This window comes from Juglans microcarpa x Juglans regia, chromosome 3D (assembly GCF_004785595.1).
Source record: "Juglans microcarpa x Juglans regia isolate MS1-56 chromosome 3D, Jm3101_v1.0, whole genome shotgun sequence".
NCBI classification, from domain to species: domain Eukaryota; kingdom Viridiplantae; phylum Streptophyta; class Magnoliopsida; order Fagales; family Juglandaceae; genus Juglans; species Juglans microcarpa x Juglans regia.
In genome coordinates, this window is record NC_054598.1 from 10,915,867 (window position 1) to 10,939,250 (window position 23,384).

General features: G+C 34.6%; 3 protein-coding genes across 5 annotated transcripts; 1 reads left to right on the forward strand and 2 right to left on the reverse strand.

Moving 5' to 3' along the window:
* The first annotated feature begins 877 nt into the window (after positions 1-877).
* On the forward strand, positions 878-6,459 carry LOC121255938 (clp protease adapter protein ClpF, chloroplastic). 3 transcript variants are annotated; one of them, XM_041156504.1, is made up of 10 exons: positions 950-1,034; positions 1,552-1,602; positions 2,169-2,578; positions 2,706-2,765; positions 3,156-3,250; positions 3,440-3,612; positions 4,037-4,149; positions 5,742-5,787; positions 5,935-5,975; positions 6,139-6,459. In XM_041156504.1, exons 3-10 carry the CDS (start codon positions 2,246-2,248, stop codon positions 6,292-6,294), a joined length of 1,017 nt encoding a protein of 338 aa, XP_041012438.1. In that variant the 5' UTR covers positions 950-1,034; positions 1,552-1,602; positions 2,169-2,245; the 3' UTR covers positions 6,295-6,459. The 3 variants fall into 3 exon arrangements, with proteins under 3 accessions (XP_041012437.1, XP_041012439.1, XP_041012438.1); XM_041156503.1 differs by lacking the exon at positions 1,552-1,602 and having other exon boundaries at positions 878-1,034; XM_041156505.1 differs by lacking the exon at positions 1,552-1,602 and having other exon boundaries at positions 907-1,034; positions 2,164-2,578.
* Positions 6,460-7,226: 767 nt separating this feature from the next.
* LOC121256619 (pentatricopeptide repeat-containing protein At2g03380, mitochondrial) lies at positions 7,227-10,291 on the reverse strand. The gene has a single exon (XM_041157461.1). The coding sequence runs from the start codon at positions 10,181-10,183 to the stop codon at positions 8,051-8,053; it is 2,133 nt and encodes a 710-aa protein (XP_041013395.1). The 5' UTR covers positions 10,184-10,291; the 3' UTR covers positions 7,227-8,050.
* Positions 10,292-13,796: 3,505 nt separating this feature from the next.
* On the reverse strand, positions 13,797-20,641 carry LOC121254757. Its single transcript, XM_041154905.1, is given in 5 exon segments — positions 13,797-15,152; positions 15,155-16,248; positions 16,400-17,216; positions 17,414-17,649; positions 20,255-20,641. Coding segments are annotated over 4 exon segments (3,246 nt in total). The 5' UTR covers positions 17,648-17,649; positions 20,255-20,641; the 3' UTR covers positions 13,797-14,051.
* Positions 20,642-23,384: the final 2,743 nt, after the last annotated feature.

Below are 23,384 nucleotides of genomic sequence, written 5' to 3' on the forward strand. Positions count from 1 at the left end.
TATAAATTTAAAGTGAATTATATAATAAAGACTTTAAACAATAAACAACACGTACGTCTTACGAATATGCTTTTCTCTTATAGTTAATAATAATATTATAAAATGTATTATATATGAAGTTACTTGAATTCATACTAGTCAAGCTGAAGTATCACGTGGTATAATACATTATAGGGAAATTTTATGGACCAGACTACCATCTCATTCTCATCCTACTCATATCTTATATAGTATAATGAAAATAAAATCAAAGTATGGAATATAGTATTACTCTACATTATAATATTGTGTTTAAAAGCCGTTCTTTTAATGAACAAATTGAATTGAAGTTGAGTTTAGTTATACTTATCGGCATTTTGCTTAATGATGTTATTTATATAAACAAATCAAATCAAAGTCGAGTTTAGTCTTGATTTGGAACGACTTGCTCTGATGCGGACAATCTATTGCATAAGAAGTAGCATCAATGCCTAAATTGAACAATAAAATCAATGCCTAGAATTATTGAAATTGTTTGAAAGTTGAGAATTTTTAAAAATATATCGATTTCAAAATTGATGCGGACAATCAATTGAAAAAGAAGTAGTATTTACCCGCTTGTATGGACATATTTCCCTCTTTCAAATTATCTCCGGAAGATCCCCTAATTGATGTAATATATTTCTGACACAGTATTCTTAATTATAGTTTATTTGCAAAATCTCTTACTTAGAAAAAAAGCATTAGATGCAAATTTGAAATTTTTATGGACGAGACGAAAATGAAAAGAACTTAAAACGGTGCGAGTAATGTGGTTTCAACGTGTCAAATCAATGTACGCAGCAACACCCAAATTCCTGAATCCGCGATGCACAGGATACAGACTTTGTGGGACTCCCGTGCCGTGACGTGGCGTGGTGCCACTCTCTCTTCTATATCTTCTTTAATTTTTGTCGAGTTCAGTAAATATTTGTATGGACGGGAACTCGGGGTTTCGCCTTTTCATGCTTCTCCGGCGACTTTCCGGTGACGTGTAATCCTAAGAATAAGAAAAAGTATTGTTTTTTCTTCTTTATTCATCCTCCTTAATTCTCCTTGAATATGATGGGTTAACTATTCTCTTGGTTCGGGAGTTGAATTTATGATGTTTTTGCTTGGATTCTGGGAAAACGATGTAGGATAAAGGATATACTTTTTATTATCTTAAACTGGGATTTCTCATTGTTTCTGCCTACTTTATCCTAACTCAACTGAGTGCCATACAAATGAGCTTGAACGATATTTATAGGAGCGGAATATAAATGAGGTTTGTCTTGGGCCTTTTAACCCATAATATTTATGCGAATAAGACTGTCGCATATAATTCACTTCCTTCTAATGGGAAATATTCTAGTACGATGCCCCTGGTATGCATGTGTATTCGAATTGTATTTCTCTTGTTAAAGTCGTGATAGAATCATCAGAAGCACTTGAGATGATTGATTTTTAGAATAATTTTAGGGTTGTTCTAGTCATTTTGATATGTGCTTACTAACATCCATGTCTGGACTTGCTTTGTTCTCTCTCTGCTAGGCTCCCCCTAGTGCAATTTGTGGGCACTTTCTGTTATTCCATAAATCAGTTGTGAGTTCTTGGAATTGTGATTTTGTTGTTTTTTTTTTCTTGTGAACTTTTTTTTCCCATATAATTAGAGATGATGTAATTTTGGAATATGGGATAAACTATGTCTATGAAATGTTGATAAAGATATTACCAAGCTTTGATTTGGTTGAGAAAATTGTTGCCTTCTGTGATAGCTTGTGAATTAGCTACCCGTTAAGCAGAGCAAAAGCAAAGTTTAAGAGCAAAAAACATTTCAAGAAAAGAAATAACTGTATAAGATATATTTTTCAGTTAACTGGCGAGATGATAATAGAGATAAGCCAGTCTTGGTGTATATGTAACTCAATCAATATCTCAGATTAAAGTTAGTTGGCAGTTATCTTGACTGTATATAACGATGTATTACTGATTTTGAAAGTTCCCTAATTCATACCTATTTATTCTTTACAAACTGGTTGTATTCTTTGGGGATCTGTTGTTGAATAGCCTCGTTGGAATTTATATTTATGATTTCAATTTTGATTGGATGTTCCAATAATGGCTACCTACATAGACTGACTCCAAATACACCATTTGTCCTAGTGCAGATGCAGCAATTCTCGTATGCTGGGGTGGAAAACTAGTAGTTTTTCAGGAAAAAATATTACGTCATTGTGTGGTAGAAATGGTGCAAGGTCTGTCATTAACCACTCTTCCAACTTCTGGAAACAGTGGGGTTTATGGATCAATCCCTTCATGGAGGGAGCATTACCAGCTAATGAAGAAAGTTCGGATAGCCTCTGCAACTGATAGACATTACATCTTGCATCAGTGCATGCAAAAATTATTCTTGGCAGGTAATTCCAATATATTAAGGCCCAGAAATTTAAGGGCTGAAGCTGGATGGCCGTTCAAAGGAGGTGGGCAGGGATTGGATGCAAGTTCAGAGCGTAGTGAGAGTGCTAATGAGGACATTTTGATCTTCTTTTTCCAGCTGGACTTGGCTACTCGAGTGCAGGTTTTCTGAGGCTGTTTTTTAGGTTTTTATTTTTATGCATGTTAAAATGTTATAGCATATCTTTTTTAGATTTCTTATTGTGCTAACAAGCTTTTTTTCTCTCCCTCGTTTTGTCTACACATGGCAGTATGCTCTAAATTTGGAGCAGTATGAAATTGCACAGCAACTGAGAAACAAGCTTACCGAAGTTAGTCATATCTATCCTGCTTAGATGTACTATATCATAAGATTTAATATTAAATAAATAACCTTCATTACCGATAATAATAAATAAATTATTACCTGCATCAAATACCTGTTCAGTAGTTCTGCCAGTAATGTTTGCTTGAGATTCATGAAATTATCTATGTTGTAATGCATGCAGTTATGCATTTTGATGATATAAATATAGAGATATTACTGAGTTGTTAAATAGTTGTTGGCACTGTGACCTTTTGGAGTTGCAGAGTTAAAAAACACCAAAAGTAAGTAAATGCTTGCCTGCACTAATTCGTTTCCAAGTACATGCATAGAAGCATCCTTGTAATTAGTGCATTAAATGGTTTTCAGCCTTCTTATAAAATCTTTCTCATGGAAGGTTGAAGCAGAGGTCATCAGGCAGCAAGAAGAAAAACGGGGATCATCTTCAAAGAGTGAAGCTCAAGATAAGGCTATAAGGATCATACGTCTACGGTGTGTCCTGATTTGTCTCATCCTAGCATCTGCCTAAGGTTTTATTTGAGTGATTCTGTAAAGAAGTTTCTGACATATCTGACGCTTTCTATTGTTTTTTTCTTCCTATATATTCACCTTCATTCTTGTCTTGTGCCATAGCGGGTCAACTTTGAGATTACATTAGAACACCTTCTTTTTTCCTTGCAGGGCAGACCTTCAGAATGCAATTGAGTGCGAGAATTATGCTTTGGCTGCAGAGTTACGGGATGAAATTTCCAAACTCGAGGCAGAGTCCTTGGCAGCATCAGCAAAAGCTCTGGTATATGAAAATGCACAATATACATTTCGTTTGGGACAGAAAGTGGAGCACAAAATTTTCGGTATGAACTATTTTGCCATTTTATGGATTATTTCTGCCTTAGTTAGTTTGATTTGAGCATAAGGCTAGCTGTAGTGTTGCTGTGAGCCGTAGTAGTTTTGAGAATGTTATGATTAAGGAAGCTTCAGAAGGAAATTAATTTTAACTGCCTTGTCCTTGTATCTATTTCTAAGTAGGTGTTTTCTGTTTTATATGTCCTGTTTACTGGGGCGCTATGCCTATTCCTTCTTAAGTATTAATAAAATTTCTTTTACCTATAAAAAATGCCTTATAGCATCTGTAACTGGTAGAGAAACCGTAAAGAATTAAAGTGAAATCACTAGAATCAGGAGTAGGCTCCTCGCATTCTGATGAGTGACCAATATTCTCTTTTTTCTCCCTTTCCTGCTTGTTTTTGTTATTAAGGACTCATGTTATCTTTTCAGGTTATCGTGCTGTAATTTGTGGAATGGATCCCATGTGCTGTGAATCAAGTTCATGGATGGAGATTGCCCAAGTTGAAAAGTTGTCTCGAGGTTCTAATCAGCCATTTTATCAGGTTTAACCAACTTTGTCAGTTATAATTTTGACATTTATGGGGTTTGTTCATCGTTGTCCTAGTCAATATTATATAAGATTTTATGTTAATTCCCAAATATGATTAACTCCATGTAATATTAGTAACCCGACCCACTTGACCCCCTCCTCGCTCTATCTGGATTGGGGGGTATCATTATTGTAAGGCCTCATGGACCTATTTTAGAATGAATAAGGCCTGATTTGGATAGGAAAGTGCTCCCAACTCATCCCATCTTATTTAATATCATCTCATCTCAATATCCAAACACCATAAACACAAACACTTTTCAATTTCAAATTTTTAACTTTTCCATCTAATCATTACCACTTTTCCAAACTTCCAAACAAAATACAAATAACAATTCAAGTTTTTCAAATTCCAAAACAAAAATTATATTAAAAAATTATATTTTAATAATATTTTAACTTTATAACATTTTGATTCAACTTTTTCTCTCCTTTCTCAAAACCCCATAAAACATATTAACTGAAACCATTTCACTATTCACAAGCCATTTTACTACTACTCACAAATCATCTTATCTCATCTCATTATCCAAATTAGCCAATTCTTTCTGATATCGTGTGAAATGAGTTTGTTCCTTGTCTGAATTACTTCGGGTCATAGAAGGATGTGGTGCTTCGGATAATCATGCTAGTGTGATACATTGGCTGTTTCTTCATACATTTTCAATATTTTGGATTGTCTGGATCACCCTTACCCATAGGGGTGTAAAGTTTTCGATCCATATTGGAAAAACCGACCGGACCCAGGACCGAAAACTTGTTTGGTCGGTTTCGGTCCTCCATTTGTGGGACCGAATGGGTTTCGGTCCAGTCCCGGGGTGGGGTTTTTTCACCCCGACCGACTAAACTACAAATATATATTTTTAAATATTTTTTTTTATAAATTATATATATTATTTTATATAGTAGTTATATAAGTGAATTATGTAATTTTCATCTAACTTATGACTATTGACAATATAAAATGTTAAATATATAATTATTAATTAACTAATATCAATTAACTAATATATAATTATCAATTTTGATAATTTGAAAACTATTTGTAGGCTATTTTAAGTAAAAAAATGTGCAAATAAAGTTAAATAGTTGTATTATTCAAAATTATAAACATTGTGGGTTTTTTTTTTATACTGATGGGCCGAAAATACACATTGTGGAATTTTTTATATACTTCAAGAATGATGTGCTTTTTTGTATGATTGGGCCCCCATTTGAAACTGGCCCAGATTGAAATGGACTGACTGGACTGATAGCTAACAGTCCAGTCTGGCCACTAGAGGTGACCGGTCCAAGAAAATGATGGACCAAAATTTCGGTCCATCGTCCCCTCCAGACCGGATCGGATCAATTTACACCTCTACTTACCTATTTGCATTTTTATGTACCTTCCCTAAAATTTTGAATATTTTTCAGTACTGTTTGTTATTCCCCTTTTTAAATGTTTTCGTTTTCTGCTTTCATTTTTTTCATTTCATTGGTTAGTTGAATGAGCAGCCACGGTGCGATAACTACCTCCAATTATGCTGTTCTTATTGTTTCCAGGTTTTGGTTGACGTGCGTGCAGACCCCAATCTACTGGTGGCTTATGGTAATTTGCTGCTGCTTGAGTCCGCTACTTACTGAAGTTGGGTTTTATGAGCCTCAAGTGTAGTGTCGAAATGTTGCTTTGTGAGGTTTTATCTTTTTGCTTTTCAAATTCCCCGTTGAACATGTGAAATGGTTTTCTTTGTTGCAGTTCCTGAGGAGAATCTATTAGCCTCTGACCGACCTGATAAGGTGATTGTCCTTTGTTTTTTTTTTTTTTTTTTTTTTTTTTTTTTTTTTTTCCGAAGGGAAACCCTTTTTTGGGTCTGTGCGTGGAGTTGTCCTGAATTGTGACTAGAGTGAGCTCCCTTCAACATTGTTTGATTGTGTTTCCGCTGCTCTTATTCATGTGCAGGGCAGGTTTGATCATCCCTATATCTCCTTTTTATTCTATGGAATGGATGGAGCTGGAGATTTCATCCCAATCAAGCAGCTGCGTGAAAAATACAATCGGCCCCGGCATGAAATACCCTTTGATCCAGAAGATGAGGAGCCTCATGCTGATGCTTAAGAGACTAATGCCTGTTGAATATTTGTGTTAAGCGTTTAAGAGTAGAAGTACGTAGTGGAATTTGTGTTGATAGCTTTTATCCGATAGTAGATTGGACCGTACGCAGATTTCAGAGGCTAATTTGATTATAATCCCAATTCCCAAATGCACTGATAATTGGGCCTAGACACGTGCACTGTGCTGCTTCATCTAAAAGCCCTCTTTGTAGGCCGAATATTCAATGCCATACCGAGCCGATGCCTGGCTTACCCGTTTGATGAACAAGTACAACGTGTGTTTCTTCGACTGTCCCGTGCACTACCTACCTCCTTTTCTCAAAGATAAATACTATAGATACAAAATGATTATATAAAAATAATTTTACAAACTGACGTGATTTAATGTAATTTATCAAATTATAAAATTATATTTATTATAAAATAGATCTAACGGATTAGATGAAATAACATCAATTTATAAAATTATTTTCTATAATTATTTTGTAGATGTAACAGTCCTCTTTCCCAAAACCCAGTAATTTATAAGTCCAATTTCGATGCTGCATCCACCCCAAAACAAAAGGAAGAAGAGTAAACGACTCTTTCTCAGATCATGGGTGCGACTAGAATTCATAATATATCTTTCTAATATGCTCAGAAAACAAGACATAAATACACACACATATAGGGTAGACTACTCTCTTACTATTCATTTACTACTTATGGCGTACTTGAAGTTTATCATTTTCTTTTAAATATTTTTTTAACATGCTTAATCATTAAGAAAAAATTAAAAAATATATAATTTTACTAATACTCACTTCTTTAACTATTAAGTAAAATTAAAAAAAAATCAAATATAAAAAAAATAATAAATAGGTAGTAAGAGGGCGGTATCTATATCATTATCATATTATATATATATATATATATGCGCTCAGAAAACAAGAATAATGACGCTTGAAAATTGTGCTTATTTCATTGTATTGTCCCAGAAAAAAAATCCCTCTTATAGACTTACTAATTTGCTCATAAACATATTAACTTAAGGTTAAACATCAAGATATAACTGCAAAGGGATTAATTGCTCACATGTAAAATTCCGGGGAGGCATTGCCAATGATGTAATAAGTTGATGTGGAAGATGTGAAAAGACAACTTACCCAAAATGATAATAACTTTATTTTCTTTTTTGACTTTTGTCAATCCTCACCACAGTAAATTCAGCAATTGCTCTTCAAGAAATGTGCTGTAATTGATATGCTATTCACAAAACCATGGAGTTCTCAATGACTTCAAAATCTTCACTGCATGCCGTAGCAATATACATCCTCATGGATATAAGGTAAGATGTCAGTTTTGGTAGTCATGTCAGGTGGTCTTGTTGACACCACGGTTCTTTGTAAAAGGCACAAGACCTTCCGAAAGCCATATCCGGGGTTTCTGATTTGATAATTGATATGATGCCGAAAGAATGTTCATTCCAAGAATTGGATCTTCAGCCAACTCATGAAGCCGGGACCCAAGTTCTCGGCTTTCCCCCCAAATCAAGCCAGCCAGCCCCAACCAAAAGGGTTGTACATGTTTACGTCGCAGACGTGGGATTGTCTATTTTTAAGCGCCATGTCCCAAGGTTATCCCTTGGAGCCCTCTCCTAAATAGTAGAGCGAGGCAGTTCAATTTGAGTTCGTGGCAGAACCGAACTCTTTGGGACACCCTTATCACCTTAAGTTTCACATTCTCGACCCCATCGAAAACATGTTTGATGAAGCGTCTAACTACTGAAGAGTTGCAACTTTGGCTGGTGAGTTATCACCACAGATATCCATCTCCAGTAGGCTACACCCAGGGGACTTGCTCAATCCTCTTTGCTTCATCAGCTCTCTCATCTGATTAACCTGGCTCCATCTTCCATCTGAAGCATACAAGTTACACATGAGTACATAGTAACTAGCTTCATTAGGATGTAACTCCAGCATTTTTTGGATAACAACTTCTCCAAGATCAAACCTTGCATAGAGTCCACATCCATGGAGAAAAGATCCAAACAAACTAACATCTGGTTGAACTGGCATGTTCTCAATAAAGTTCAAGGCTTCTTCGAGTTTTCCAGCCCGAGCTAATAGATCTACCATGCATGCATAATGCTTCATTGCAGGAACAAAGTTATAGGTCTGGCACATTAGATTGAAACACCTCCAGCCCTCCCCAATCATCCCTGCATGGCTACACGCTGATAATATAGTAGTAAAAATTACTTCATTGGGCTCCAATTTTTCTTTCAACATATCATTGAAAAGTGCAAGGGACCCACTACCATCCCCTTGCATCCCATAACCACCAATAATTGCACTCCACGTGATAGTGTTCTTCTCTCCCATCCCATCAAATACCATACGAGCGGACTTCAAATCTCCGCATTTGGCATAGAAGTTTAGAAGTGCAGTGCCAACATAGACACTGGATGATTGTAGGCCCTCCTTTACAGAGAAAGCATGAAGTGAAGAACCAACTTGAAGATCACCAAGGGAAGCACAGCCTGAGAGAGCAGAAACAAGTGTGACCGCGTCAGGTGAGACAGAATTTGATCTCATTTGATTAAAGAGCTCAAGGGCTTCACATGCATAACCAATTAGGAAGTAGCCAGAAATAATTGAGTTCCAAGTGATCACATCCTTGTCTAAAACTGTTTCAAATATATAACGAGCATCCCTGATCATATGACATTTTGCATACATATCTATAAGAGCATTTCTAACTGGAGGTTCTCCTAACCCGAGTTTAATCCCCAGACCATGAACTGACCTTCCCAAATTTAAATTGCCTAACTGTGCACATGCAGAAAGCACGGTTGCAGTCGTAACAGAATTTGGCAATAGATCAGCCCATTTCTCATCCTGAAACAACTTTAATGCCTCATTGGGGTAGCCACTCTGTGCGTACCCTACCATCATTGCAGTCCATGAAATAAGATCAATAGCAGAGAGCTCATCAAATACAGAACGAGCATCTCTAACTTCCCCACACTTAACATACATGTCGAGAAGTGCTGTCACCAAGAAAGAATTGAATTCAAAACCATTCTTGATCACGTACCCGTGAAGCCACTGCCCTTGATGTAAAGCCCGTAAATCTGTACACGCAGTAACTAAGCTCCCTACTGTAAACTTGTTACCTTCAACCAATCCTTCCCTCATTCTATTGAACAAAATCAAACCTTCTTGCGGACAATCATTCTGCACATACCCCACAATCATTGATGTCCAGGAAACCACATTTCTGTCAAGAATTTCATCGAACACCTCGCGAGAATTCCCAATATCTCTGCATTTCGCATACATATCAACAAGACCCGCCATGACGAAACTATCAGGGCTCCCCGCCTTAACAATCTGGCAATGTACCTTCCTCCCCTCATCAAGATTGCGCAACTCACAGCACGCCTTCAACACAATCGAAAAAACAACATTGTCGCACTCTCTTACGCATATTCTCATACGGGAATAGAACCGAATAATCTCCGAATGCAAATCATTCAAAAAGTACCACCTGATCATCACCTTCCAAGAAAGAAAATCCGGCTTTTCTATCCTATCAAACACCAAGCGGGCATGCCCAACGCGCGCAAAAGAAGCATACAGGCTAACCAATTTAGTATCGCATTGAAGTTCACCGGTGAGGCCGTGTACAATGAGCAAGCCGTGGGTCTTCTTGAGAGAATCGAAGTTCCTGCAGAAACCCAGAAGAGAAAAACAGGGGTTCGAAGAGATGGACGACATAGAAGCTATGGTATGAGCGAGTTCCGGAGGCTCTAAGGGTTGTTGCTGGGTTGCATAGGCGAGATTCCTGCATGGAGAGAAAGATTTTTTTGCGAGAGGGAGGCGTGCACGTAAGGTGGAGATGAGTTTCATGGTTTGTCTTGCTCATCTGAGCTTCTTGGAGACGAAGTGCATTGGCATTCCCGTCCTTTCCTTTTCCGTTTTGCTGATCATGAGCCTAATTTTTATTTTGAGAAATTATTTTATTTTTCGCCTTTGCCTTTCGGGGGTCAAATAGAGGAAAGAGCACAGTAGATTTTCTCCGACAAAAATAATATTTGTAATCTTAACATGTGTAAATTTAAAATAAAAATTAATAAATTTAATATTAGTATGAAAAAATTATTTTTTTAATTGTGAATTCTATTTATTTTTAAAAGGAGTATGCAGAACTTGCACATCCTTAAGACTCGTTTGGATATAGAAACTATTTCAACTTATCTAATCTCATCTTATCATTATAATTTTTATAAATTTTCACAGAAAATTTAATCAGCAATTCAACTTTTTCAAATTTCAAAATAATAATAATATTAAAAAATAATATTTTAACAATATTTTATTCAACTTATCTAAAATTATCTCATCTCATCTTACTATCCAAACACACCATTATATCTAGTATTGCACATCTGTTTTTTTTTAAGTCTGAAATTCAGATAATTTTTTGATCAAATATACTAATCATTTTACCTTCTAAATTATTATTATTATTATTATTATTATTATTTTTAATATGGCCACTAAATTATCAAAATCATCATTTAGCCTTCATTTTGAAACATAAGTTGCTATATATCCCTTCGTATTATATGTGACTAAGATTTTTTGTGAGGTTTCCCCAATGAAATTTTGGAATCAATTCATCTCATTTGTAAAAGAAAAAAAAAAAACGTGTTTGAATGCAGAATTTCTTTCTTTTTTTTTCTTTTTGAGAAATGCTTTTATTAGGATTTTAAAAGTGGCAGAATCCATTGAAAGTACGAAAAAAATAATATTCATACTATTGTAAGATAATTTTTTTTTACAGATTTGTATACTTAATTTAAGTTTTTATTTTTTAAGAAAATTAAAATAAAATGTTTTAATGATTGAGATTTCTGTTGTAAAGATATTTAGATTAAAAATAGAAATTTTGGAAAAGGTTTTTATAGACTTTTACGGGCGAGAGAGGGGAGCAATTAAGCTAAGACATGGGAGAGAACTTAATAAATTAAAGGAAATGTAAATTTTGCATTATCAAATTATCCAAAACTGATGCTCTATACCCTACTTCTCACTATATCATTTAAGATAAATGAAAAATACGAGATATCGTATAATCTTGATAGTCGAATCTTAATAAAGATTATAAATATCAATTTTAATAGTTAAGGGTATAAAATAAAAAATCCATGATAATTTGAAAGTGTAAAGTACATATATATATAAACTAGGGAACAGCCTCGGGTACGTTAGTTCTGGGGTGCACCTGACATAATGATTTAAATAAAAAAATGAAAAAGTCAATAGGTTATTGTCTGAAAAAAAAATATAAGATTAAAGAAAGACGAAAAATAAAGATTAAAAAAAATCTAAACTTCAACAAAGTATCTAATTGCGAGGCTATTAAGGGTCTTTTGGTAAAACATGATCCTTCATTAAATTTTACAAAGGAGCTACACGTCAAATAGTCAACGATCTTAAGGACCTTTTGGTAAAACATGATCCTTCATTAAATTTTACAATGGAGCTACACATCAAATGGTCAAGAATTTTAAGGGTCTTTTGGTAAAACAGGACTTAATGAAAAAAAAAAGTTAATGAAAAAAAAATTCTATTTACAGTTAGATAGTCATTTATTATAATAGAGTAAATATAAACACATACAAGAATGATACTATTATTTATTTTATCATCCTTAATTATGATACGTCGATGCACGACATATTTTCAATAGTTATATAATTATAAATTGTGTAAACATCATGCACTTTTTTAAAAAAGAGTGGGATCAATCATTATAAAATTAATTTTTTTTATTTAGATCTCATATTTACTCATTTTTTTTAAAAATAAAAAAAATACATGAAATTTTGAATGCAAATATTTATTTAAAACGTGGCACTGAAATTTCTAAGAAACGTGGATAATAAAATAAGGATTAGGGTCCGTTTATATATAGAAGTGAGTTTTTTTTCTTTTTTTTTAAAGCATATAGAAGTGAGTTGGTTTGTGAGATGTAATTATTTTATTTCAATCCATTTTATGTCATTTAATTTTAATTAATAATTTTATTATTATTTATAAATCATCTCAATTTATTTAAGTTTAATAAAATAAAATAAAAGGTTACTCACGTCCAAGATAAGACAAGAAAAGGACAGAAGGTGGGATTTGGTTACGGGGAGTTATGATTGGTGCAAGGCGTATCTAAATAATTCATATAATAAAAAAAGAGACAACCATTGACTGAAGACCACAAAGTACTACAAATCAGCTCTCAGACACCGACACGCCGACGCATTTGGAGTCTACCATCCCACATTTCTGAATGAAAGATCTCCTCCGCTGTCCCCACGCGCCCTTCTCTCTTGCGTGCGCTCCCTTCAAAGTTGAAATTATTTTGTTAAATAATATTTTCCAACAAAATTATTAATCTAAAACTAAATTCTTTGAGTAATGATATATCCACAACATTTTGTACAATACATTGTATAACAATATGTTAAATGAAAAATATTTTTGTAAAACATCTTATAAAAATAACATAATTTTATAAAAATACTATTTATTTAACACATTGTTGTACAATGTGTTGTATAAAATATTGTGGAAAAATCATTTTCCATTCTTTTTTAGGCTCCATTTAAATACAAGAAGTACTTCATTTCATCTAATTTTATCAATTTTTCTAAATTTTCATATAAAATATAATAAAAAATTCAATTTATCAAATTCTAAAATAATAATAATAATAAATAATATTCTAACAATATTTTATTCAACTTTTAACTTTCATTTCATCTCAACTTACAATCTAAATCCATACCTTTAAGATTTTCAAATATACATACATTTTGATTTTCCTTTTTCTGAATAGATAATTAAGAAGCCATTTAGATAACTTTTTTACAAATAAATGATGAGAAATGATTTGATTTTCAAAGGAAAAAAAAAAAAAAAACAAGTATGTATTTGCTTTTCAGTAAAATTAACTCCACTAATTTATGTCCCTCGAATGCATTACTGTTCGAAGGCAGAACGTGAGAATAAATTAAATCGAAATCTTGTGTGTGTGTGTGTGTATATATATATATATATTTTGTATACTTGGCTTCGCCTATTTTTAATAAAATTTGTATTTATTGATAAAAAAAATTAAGTCGGAATAAATTCGCTTAATATGATTACTAGTGTGAGAAAAAAATGGGCCACGAATCTTTTTCACGTACTATATATTATTCTATTCTCATTATGCTGGTAGAGAAGTGAAAATAAATCTATCTGTTCATCAGAAAAGTGGCAATCAAATGCAATCTCAGATAATCTTTCCGGGCGAGTGTCCTAAAGCAGAGATAGCATTTTAGCATGCTTTTTCAACCCAACATTCTTCTTCTTCTTTCTTCTTTCTTCTTGGCATGAATATTCATTAGCACTCACCTATGGGTCAATATTCAATAATAAATGACTATCAAGAGAAAAACGCCCCCAAAGATCCAAGTGGCTGTAAAAACACACAAAGTGAAGGAATGCTATTATATATGCCGGAAGAAATCATACAACATTATTTCGGAAAATACAAAGTTTGTAAACACTCATGATAGATAATCAAGCCAGCCCAAATTCTAGGCCAATAAATGTACAATGGCAGGTCTCCATGTCTCAGAACCACTTTTCCTACCTCCCCTCAGCCAGAGAAACAACTCCTTACTTCCCTCTATAAATTTCTAAATCAATATATCAAGGCCTCTTTCCACAATTAGGTTAAAGGGATAGATGCATGATTGCCTGCAGGGCATCTCTGCCGGCGGGGTCGTCTAGTTGTCTTCCCCCACCCTGCTAGGCTTCTATCCTCAAGTCCCACTTCAATGTTACTAAGCTGCTGTATCAGTGGAGTGCAAGCTGGGGTTGGCACAGTGGGTGAGCAACTCGCTGCTGACCGCCGCCTCCCCCTTCCACACCCGCTCCTAGTAGAGCTCCTCCTTGTCAACCCAGAATGCCATGAATGACCTGTTGCTCGCATCAGCCCCCCAAATGTCTGAAGATCTTCTGTTACCTCATGCCTTGAAAGAGAAGCAAGGCCTGGAAGGATGTCTCTTTGGAAATCCCTTCGCTGCCTTCCCCTCCTTGCCAGGCCTTTCCGGGGCCGATTTGGTAATGAAGTAGTTCCAGTTTCCTCCAGCTTTAAGTTTTCTGGAACCAACGGTTCAGGCATATAATCTTCTTCCTTGGTCTCCATTAGTTTTAATGTCATGGATTCAAAGTAATCACTTCCTTCCTCCTCATTATCCTCACCATCTTTGACTCTCAAAATTTCATCAAACTTGCTCTCAATTTCATCTCCACACGAGGAAACTATTTCGACAAACCAATTAAGGCGGTCAGTCTCAGAAGCTTCCGATGGCTTGCAAGTGGTATCATCAAACTGATTGTGGAAACCTGACGATGAGATTACAACTATTGCCTCAGCTGCTATCATCATGAGCTCATCCTGTGGGTTCTCAGCTTTGTGTTGTAATAATTGCAAAGGAGCAGCATGCTGCTTCTCTGCATTATCTCCATGAATGGAATCCTCCTCAGTCTGAACTATGGGAGCTTCTAAATCTATCCCTGCTGTAACCTTCACTGGAGTGCTTGGAAAAGAAGGTACCAAGGATTCTTCATCATCACTTATACAGGAATTCAAATCAATGTTATGTCTGAAAATGGAAATGTTTGCATCTGTTTTCTTATCTTTAACTGGAGTTTCTGCTGTCCGATCACCCAATTCAAGAACTGCAGGTTCACAAGGCAAGTTTATATCAAGGACTCTGTTTTTCCTGTCATTCTCCACAACTTCACCTTCAGGTGGGAGATGATGAGACACAGAGGGGAGGTGAAAGAAGAAGACTCATTCCTAGAAATATTCGACTTTTCAAATATGGGAAACCCAAGAATCTTTCTGTTACTCAGGTTGTCACCTATTTCAATCCTCTTGACCTCAACATCGTTAGAACATGAAACCGATTTTATATTCTGGGTAAAAATGTGATTCATTCCCTTCTCCATTTCACTTTTGTTGGAAAACCGACTTGGTGAAGATTGAAAGAAACTTAGCTCCTCTATGTTTGAAACCCTCCCAGCATTGGAGGCCTCATTCTTAGAAGAAGGCTTAGGTCTAAGCCATGGCAAGACTGAAAGATGGTCTTCATGCTTCCGTCCTTCATCTATGATCTCAAAATCTTGCCTGGGAGCTACTTTGTTGGATGAGCTATTTGAAAGCACCACATTCAAGTTCTCATCTTTTACAGATTTCCTGTCCATGTGATCTGAGCCCCTCGGGTGCTTCACAAAACCATTACTGATGAAGTGATCAGGAGCTCTGTTATGATCATTGATGCAGTTCATATAGTCATAGCTTCTTGAAGGGAGGTGAACCGATAGTTCCTTGGACCCAGATGACGACCCCTGACAAAATCCATTTCTGTAAGACGCATCACTTCCAAAACCTGGGTTACATCTAGAATTGCTCTTAAGATGCCACGCATCTCCCAAAAATCCATTGCTCTGCACTGATGACTGAGAACTTTTACTCAAGGTAGCAGCAGATGAGTTCAAGCATGGTTGTTTGTTACCTGATATTGACTTCTGGCTTAAGGTACTACTTTGCTTTTCCCAAGATGAGACTGAGTGAGACCAAGACTTGACCAAATCAGAGGAAGGAGCAATAGGATATGGACTGGGCACATGGGAGGCCACCATTGACCCGAGATGCTTATTACTGGAGATTTCATGACTTCTATTAGAGATTTCCGAAGCACAAACCGTTCTTTCATTCCACGATCCTCCTTTGCTTTTATCAGTCAGATAGTAACCAGAAGTTTCGTGGGCTTTGTTAAGCAAAACTTGCATTGGCTGGGAAGATATTTCTGGTTGGAGACCTTGAGAGGCAGATTTCAAGTTGCTTTTACTGGGCCCTGTAAAACAAAATGGCAGCCATATGAAAAATATCTAACCCAATGGAATAATTCTACCCAATAAAATCCTTAAAAAGGAGTTACACCTATTGCAAAATTCAAAAAGAACCAACTCAAGGATTGTTTGTGAAACTTGATGAAGAAATTATACCTGCTTCGAGCACATGGCAAAACCACCCCTTTTCATTTCCATTGTTCTCTAAGTGCCCATTGTTTTGAGTCCCATTATCACTTCCATGGTGGGAGTTGAGTAAAGTTCCCTTAGGCAAACTTAGAAACTGCAAGTTTGGCTTAGCAGACAGATCGGGGCCTTGAGTCTCACGGCAAGAGGCACCCTGGCTCAGAAGGTCAACATGTCCAGAAGCACTTGCTTCCTCAACCAGGATAGGCTCATTCAAGTCGGCCAAACCATTTCTGCTCTCTAAACACGAATCAGATGTCAAAGCATCTCCTTGAATGCCACACTTCTCACCATTGCCAAGAAACAGCCTTACACCCTTCTCAGGGGCTAGCTTATGGTTTCTATTGGAATGATAGTTTGACACACCAAGCACTTTTTCTTCGCTCAAGTTTTCTCCTTCAGTATCAATATATTCATCAGCTGGAAGTTGAAGATCAATCATTTTTCTCCTGACCTTTGTAGGTCTGGAGTCCAGCATCTCTAAATCCTTTGAATTACCCTCATTTTGGGATGGAAAAAGACCGCCTTGTGTGCCGTTTCCTTTCACATAACTCAAAGGAGAATGAATGTCCTCGACACCTGAAACTGTTGGCCTAGCATAAACAGAGTTTGCTGGTGGGAAGCTGGGGATATGCCATTTTCGGGCATTTTCTGACGTGATTTGAGTTACTAGGGGACTAGATGACAATGATGTCTCCACGGGCATCAAGTTTTTATGTAGTTCTTTCCCCTTGAATTCATCCATCAAATCCCTCTGTATTCTGTAAAGGCGATGAAGTTCATGCACCTGGATAATGACAGAAAATTCATAATATATCTATTTACCTGAGTTTCTATAATTCAAACAGAGGTAAGCAAGCAAGGCTCATCTTAATTCATCTTAAACTCATATCAAATCAAGGTCCTCTGCATATAAACTCAATACAGTAAGAACCTAATTAATGAACCATATGGTATTTGAAAGGGCCAAGAAAATTTGAATACCTGTTTTTTGAATATTGCCTCATGTTCAAGCATTGTCTGCTTCACTACATCCTTATCATAACCTGGATAAAGATCTGCGGCAGCCCTCGGCAGGAAACCATTATAATACTGCCCATTTACAAAGGTTTTATCACCATAATATAGGGGCCAGCTACAGCTGTTAGAATTCTCATTAAGATCCCTCATTGGGTAATATCCTGGCAAGAGACTTTTACAATGCACTTTTGTTCCCATTCCTGAAAATCCATGAAGAAACATTTCAAATATAACATGCATAACAACCATAAAAGTAACAATGAATATATATAGTTTGTTGTAAAGATTCCCACTAAACAGAACTGTTCCCCCCAGTTTTTAGTAAGGGTGGAAAAAACAATGGCAGATAATCATACACATACATAGAAGAAAATGCTAACTGTCTAAGAATTTCTCATAGTTGAGCACAAAGGTCATTTGCTATCTTTGAAAAAGATTTTTTTTTATCAGTAGATAAGTATATTAAAAAAAGATAAACCTTTTACAGTTTTGTTTTACTAGAAACTGCTTTCTGTAGCGCCAATAAACCATCAATACTGATTGATATGAGTTTCATTATCCTGATGGGTGTTTTTGCCCAGATCAGTGCTGTCAAAAGACAGAAATTACTGGAACATGTGCAACATGGCCACAAGAGTCTGGAGAGAGAAGGTATGGATAAATGGCTGTGATGGTTGGAATCAACTTAATTCTTGACACAAAGGGCAATTCATAACCAATAAAGCAAGTTAAGATTTCCTAGGCGATGCAGGAACCAGACAAGCCAATAGGCAATGTTTACGGAAAGTGGTAACACAAAAGACTACACAAGTTCAAGGGAATGCTTGATTAAGTACCAAGATTCTCATCTTGTATGAGCCACAAGGACCAGTGTTGCATTTTATGTGCATGTATGTCACTTCATATTCGCTTGCTTGCGTTTCCAACATATTTTCTAAGATTTTCCCTGGTAAATATCCTATTTTATGTTTGCTTCTCTGTTCCATTCCTATTTATTAATCTCATGTCCTAAATCTTCTTCAACTTTAAACTGCTTGATTATGTTATCCTACCTCTCCCTCCATATACTATGTCCCATGACCTTATAGACCTAGCATGTAAATTAAACAGCATAACTTATCCTAAAGAAGCCTCTTCACTCTATAAATTCAAGAATTGCTCTCCGCCCCGAATTGCTATATGACACCTAAAGGGAATCTACAACATGATAATAGAATGGGGCTACATTTTAGGATACTTACAAGAATTAAGGAAAAGTCAACTCTTTTCTTTGGAGAAAAGAGTGAGCAATTAGAGTAGATTCGCATATGTAGAATGCTGTAAATCAATATCTGGGCTAAACGGAATGAAAGATGGGTGAAAGGGTGAGAGAGAGAATACTGCAACATCAGACTATCTGAAGTTCCCACTATGCCAAAACTCAGTTACTAGGCACATAAAGGAGATCCATGTCATTTATGAGTATATCATTGTCGAGAGAAAATTTAGGAGTTCTTGGCTTGCGCCTTCAAAGAGATTAATTTAATGGACTTCCTTTTTTTTTTTTTTTTTTTTTTTGATAAGTTAATTTAATGGACTTCCTTACCATAAACGAATTGACTCTAAAAAAGCAAGCATCTGGCACAGCCTGAATGCACACTTGTAAAAATTACTTTAGAAACATGAGTAATGAAGTTTTTCACAAACGCTGTTGATCACCTAACATTTATTATAACCACATTGGAAAATTTAAATAACACTCAATAGTCACCTGTTCTGGAGAAAATAACAAGGAAATAAAAGATCTAAGAAAGTATAATATTAGTTCATTCAACCAAACAGGTTTGATAGTTTCTCTTATCACAAATCATTTCTCTCATCATTTAAATTTTTTAAGATGCATAGATCCTCTTTCTCAGGGAGCTCATTACAAATATTATATTCAAGTACTTTCCTCACATTCCAAATTGATATTGCCCATTAACACTGACAATATCAATATGATGCTCCTTCTATAAATGCTACTGTAAGAATATAAATCTACATTTCTCAAGGAACAGTTCCATGGTACCATAGAAAAGGGATATGCAACAGATAATCCAATTATAATCAATTGGGCTTTCAAGGCCAGATATTTGATCAAACCACTAACTCATCATTACACAACTCTCCTTCACTAAAACTTCATCTAGAATGAATGCAACATTTGTAATGATTTATTAAAATCCTTCACTAAAGCAGATAGAAGCACACACCCAAAAGATGGCATATACCGGCAACATAATCCAAAAGAACTGGTAATCTCCTTAAGCTTTTCACATCACACAGAAACCTCAACATCAACCAAAAATTGAAGGGGGAAAAACAGTACGCTGCAACTTTTAGAAGCCTGAAGATCAAGAAGGAAAGCTTCGAGTTTTCTATGCTAATTATCGGGATGAGGAGTAACTCCAGCAGAATAAAAGTTAATAGAACAGATCCTACGCAGCTACAACTCAAAATTAACATACATGAGCAAATATTAACAACACAACGCGGCAAACAAATACTACAATCACCAATCAAAACCTAATACCCGAACCATTTTTTTTTTAAACAAGAAAAAAAGGAGAGACAGATTAAGCATCAAAAAAGAAATCAGTGGGGTTTATAAGCCGCAAAGGAACAACAAAAAACAAATGCGCAACCCAGCCATAGAAAAGCCGACAACTTAACAAAATAAAAAAGAAGGAAAAAGTATAAAATAAAATAAAAGGAAACCCAATTAACGAAATTATCAAGCAAAAACCAGAAATCGATAAATTAGCAGGTAAAAATTAATTTTACCTCAGACCCACATCCTCTTATCACCTCTCTCCTCGAGAATCCTGCGTCGATTGAATCATCCAACAGAAACTCCACATCATGGAAAAATTCGAGTCCTAAACTCTCACCACGGAGACCAAGCAGCTAAATAAAATAATACCAATAATTATTAAACAAACAACAAAGTGGGTGTTTATACAGCACCATTGAAGGAGCTTAGATCTTCACCGGATTGAAGAAAAGGGGGAGATTTCGATCTGCTGGGACACTCTCTTTCTCTCTCAAAGAATAGAGTTTTTAGAGAGAGAAAACTTCTTCTTTTTTTTTTTTTTCTTTAAAGAGAGGAAGAGAGAGATATCCCAGATAAGAAATCTTCACACAAACAAACGACCTTCTAAGAACAGTGACATGAAATTTGTCAACATCCGGTCGCTTCTTATTCCCTGCTTTTTCTTCACTTCTCTCTCTCTCTTATTTCCTTTCCAATTTATACATAAATATAAATAAAAAAAATCTAATTTATTTCTGTTTCATGAGGTAATGAAAAGAAATGAAAATTTCTAGATTCTCCCTACCTTCTTTCTTGCTTTTGTTACAGATATTAAAAAAATATATTTCTACGGCATTGACAATTTGGAGTATCATATCCAACACATATATGTACTACAATAACTGTATTTATATAGACACATCACCCGCATTACTGTAACAACATTCACCGGCAAACTTCACGAATACACCATCCTCTTATTTCTTAGAGCGATTTGTTCACCTCAAAATTAACGCCACCAAATTCATAACGTGGAATTTTTTTTCAATGATCTCGAAAGTAATTTCCATTTTAAGTAGTGTTTAATTGGCTAATGCAGCAGACAAAATGTGGGTCCCACTCTACTACTATGGGAAGGATGAGGTTAAGGAAGGAACTAACAAGTGCCCTTGTGGGTCATAGATATTTACATGAATGGGATCGAGGCTTTTGTTCCGCTGGATCTTGAATTTGATTGGCCGATCCTCTGTGTTCTCTGAGGAAGAAAAAAGAAAAAAAAAAAAAAAAATAGTCCATTTCTGAGTTAAAAAAGCACAATTATGGCTTTTAACACGTGGCTGCCTTTGGATTAATATCTTAAGATCATGCAATGGGGGCGCGAGGTGAATTACAATCTTAAACACTTCGTTGCTGCAGGAAAATTAAAGGCCAAGATCCCAAAAAATCTCACCAAAAAATCTCACCTAATGTAATCATTTTTCAACTCTAATCATTTTAAGATATGATTTAAATTGTATTTTAAATAATGACACGCTTAAAACTTCGAATTGAGATTTCTTATAATTTAATATATATTAAAATATTTTTTTTAATATTATTTTTATTTTAAAATTTGAAAAAATTAAATTATTTATTTTATTTTATGTTAGAATTTATCAAAATTATAATAATAATATGGGATAAAATAGATTGAGAGTGTTTCTCAATCCAGATTAATCGCTTTAATTTTTACCCTAAGATACTAATTCAAAATTTCAACCATTTCCAACACATTCACGAAGTTATGGTTTTTTTGTTCCTCCATATGTCTGATGTTCTTTGCTGTGGAAGAAATAAAACAAGTGTTTTATATTTTAAATAATAAGGAGCTCATTTCCAAGATAATTGGATAATGTATTGGTAATTAAAAATAAAAATAATTTGCAATCGATGTATTTAGCCCATTTATTGCCTAGTCAACCCAACCTCACAGGAATCAGTTGGGTCTGCACAATTTTATTTATTTTTATTTTAGAATAAAATTAAAGAACGCCAATAATATAGAAGGGATAAAATTAAATACTTTTAACACTTTTTATAAGCACGATAGCCCCAAAAAAGAAAAAAAGAAAAAACGAGATGGTCCAAAATTAAAGAATTAACTCTTACTTTTGAGCAGAGCCACTCCAAGACATTCATTCGAAATTACTTTATTGAATAATTATTAAATGTATATTTTCCAATAAAATGAAGAAAAAATCATCCGGGGTCATTGACAATGAGGAAAATCCAAAACAAATTTAATTTTATTGTTGTAACATTAAAAATCAAGCCACAAAACAGAAAGAGCCTAGATATATAAATTTATTACTTTGCGGGGACCTAGTTAGGTGGTTTACGAGGACCAATGCCTATCTCTAATAACTTTATGATTTCAAAAAAAAAAAAAAAAAAAAATTTAACTTTATTAAAGCATTTCACACATTTCTCATTCATAGGGATTCATATATTGGTCACTGTATTTAGAAATATTTATTAAACTATTAAGCAAAATGAGTAAAATTAACTTATATTTATATTATTTTGATTTTATTCATTTATTTCAAGTGAAATGAAAATATTTAATTTTTATTATTTTTAAGTTGGTTTAACCCTTCATATTATTTTTATTTTTTTGTCTATGCACCAAAAAAGTTGTGAATCTCTACATATTTTAGATAAGATAAATGATTTGTATAATCTTCAAATAGACAAGTTTCATACAAGTTCTTGTAAAAAAGTGAACCCCACTTAAAAAAAAAGTGTAAAAAAAACTATTCTTTATTAGCGAAATCCACTTTTTTACAAAGAGTTTATATCATATTTATCTATTTGAGACTTGTACCTAACATTACTCTTTAAATAATACTATATATATAGTGAAATTTAAAAAACTTAAAAAAATCACTTTAAGTTAAATGGTTCAGATTTTAAAACCATACAAACCCTTTAATTCAAACTTAATTTTAAGAATTTCAAAGACTTCCCCTGCACGCCTCTTCGATATTTCTCAGTCCATGAATTTTGCTATGGATATTTATGGAGCTCAAGAGTCAAATCCATTACAATTTGATTTTTCCAGCAAATTGCAGTTGATTTTCCTGCAAATCTAGGCTTTATGTACTTTCTTTGGAATTACATGTAATATGATTCCTAGTTTCTAGTTAAAGAAACAATAATTACCATCTGTTTCAATTGTAGACTCGAAGAATTTAGGGTAGAATTGGACAAAACGTCTTAAGAATAAGAATTTCAATTAATTATCCCTTTACAGATTTTGGACGCATCCTCAAGGAAAAGGAAAATGAAGCACTACAAAAGTCACCTATTGATATTTTATTTTTTTTATTATATATAGTTTTT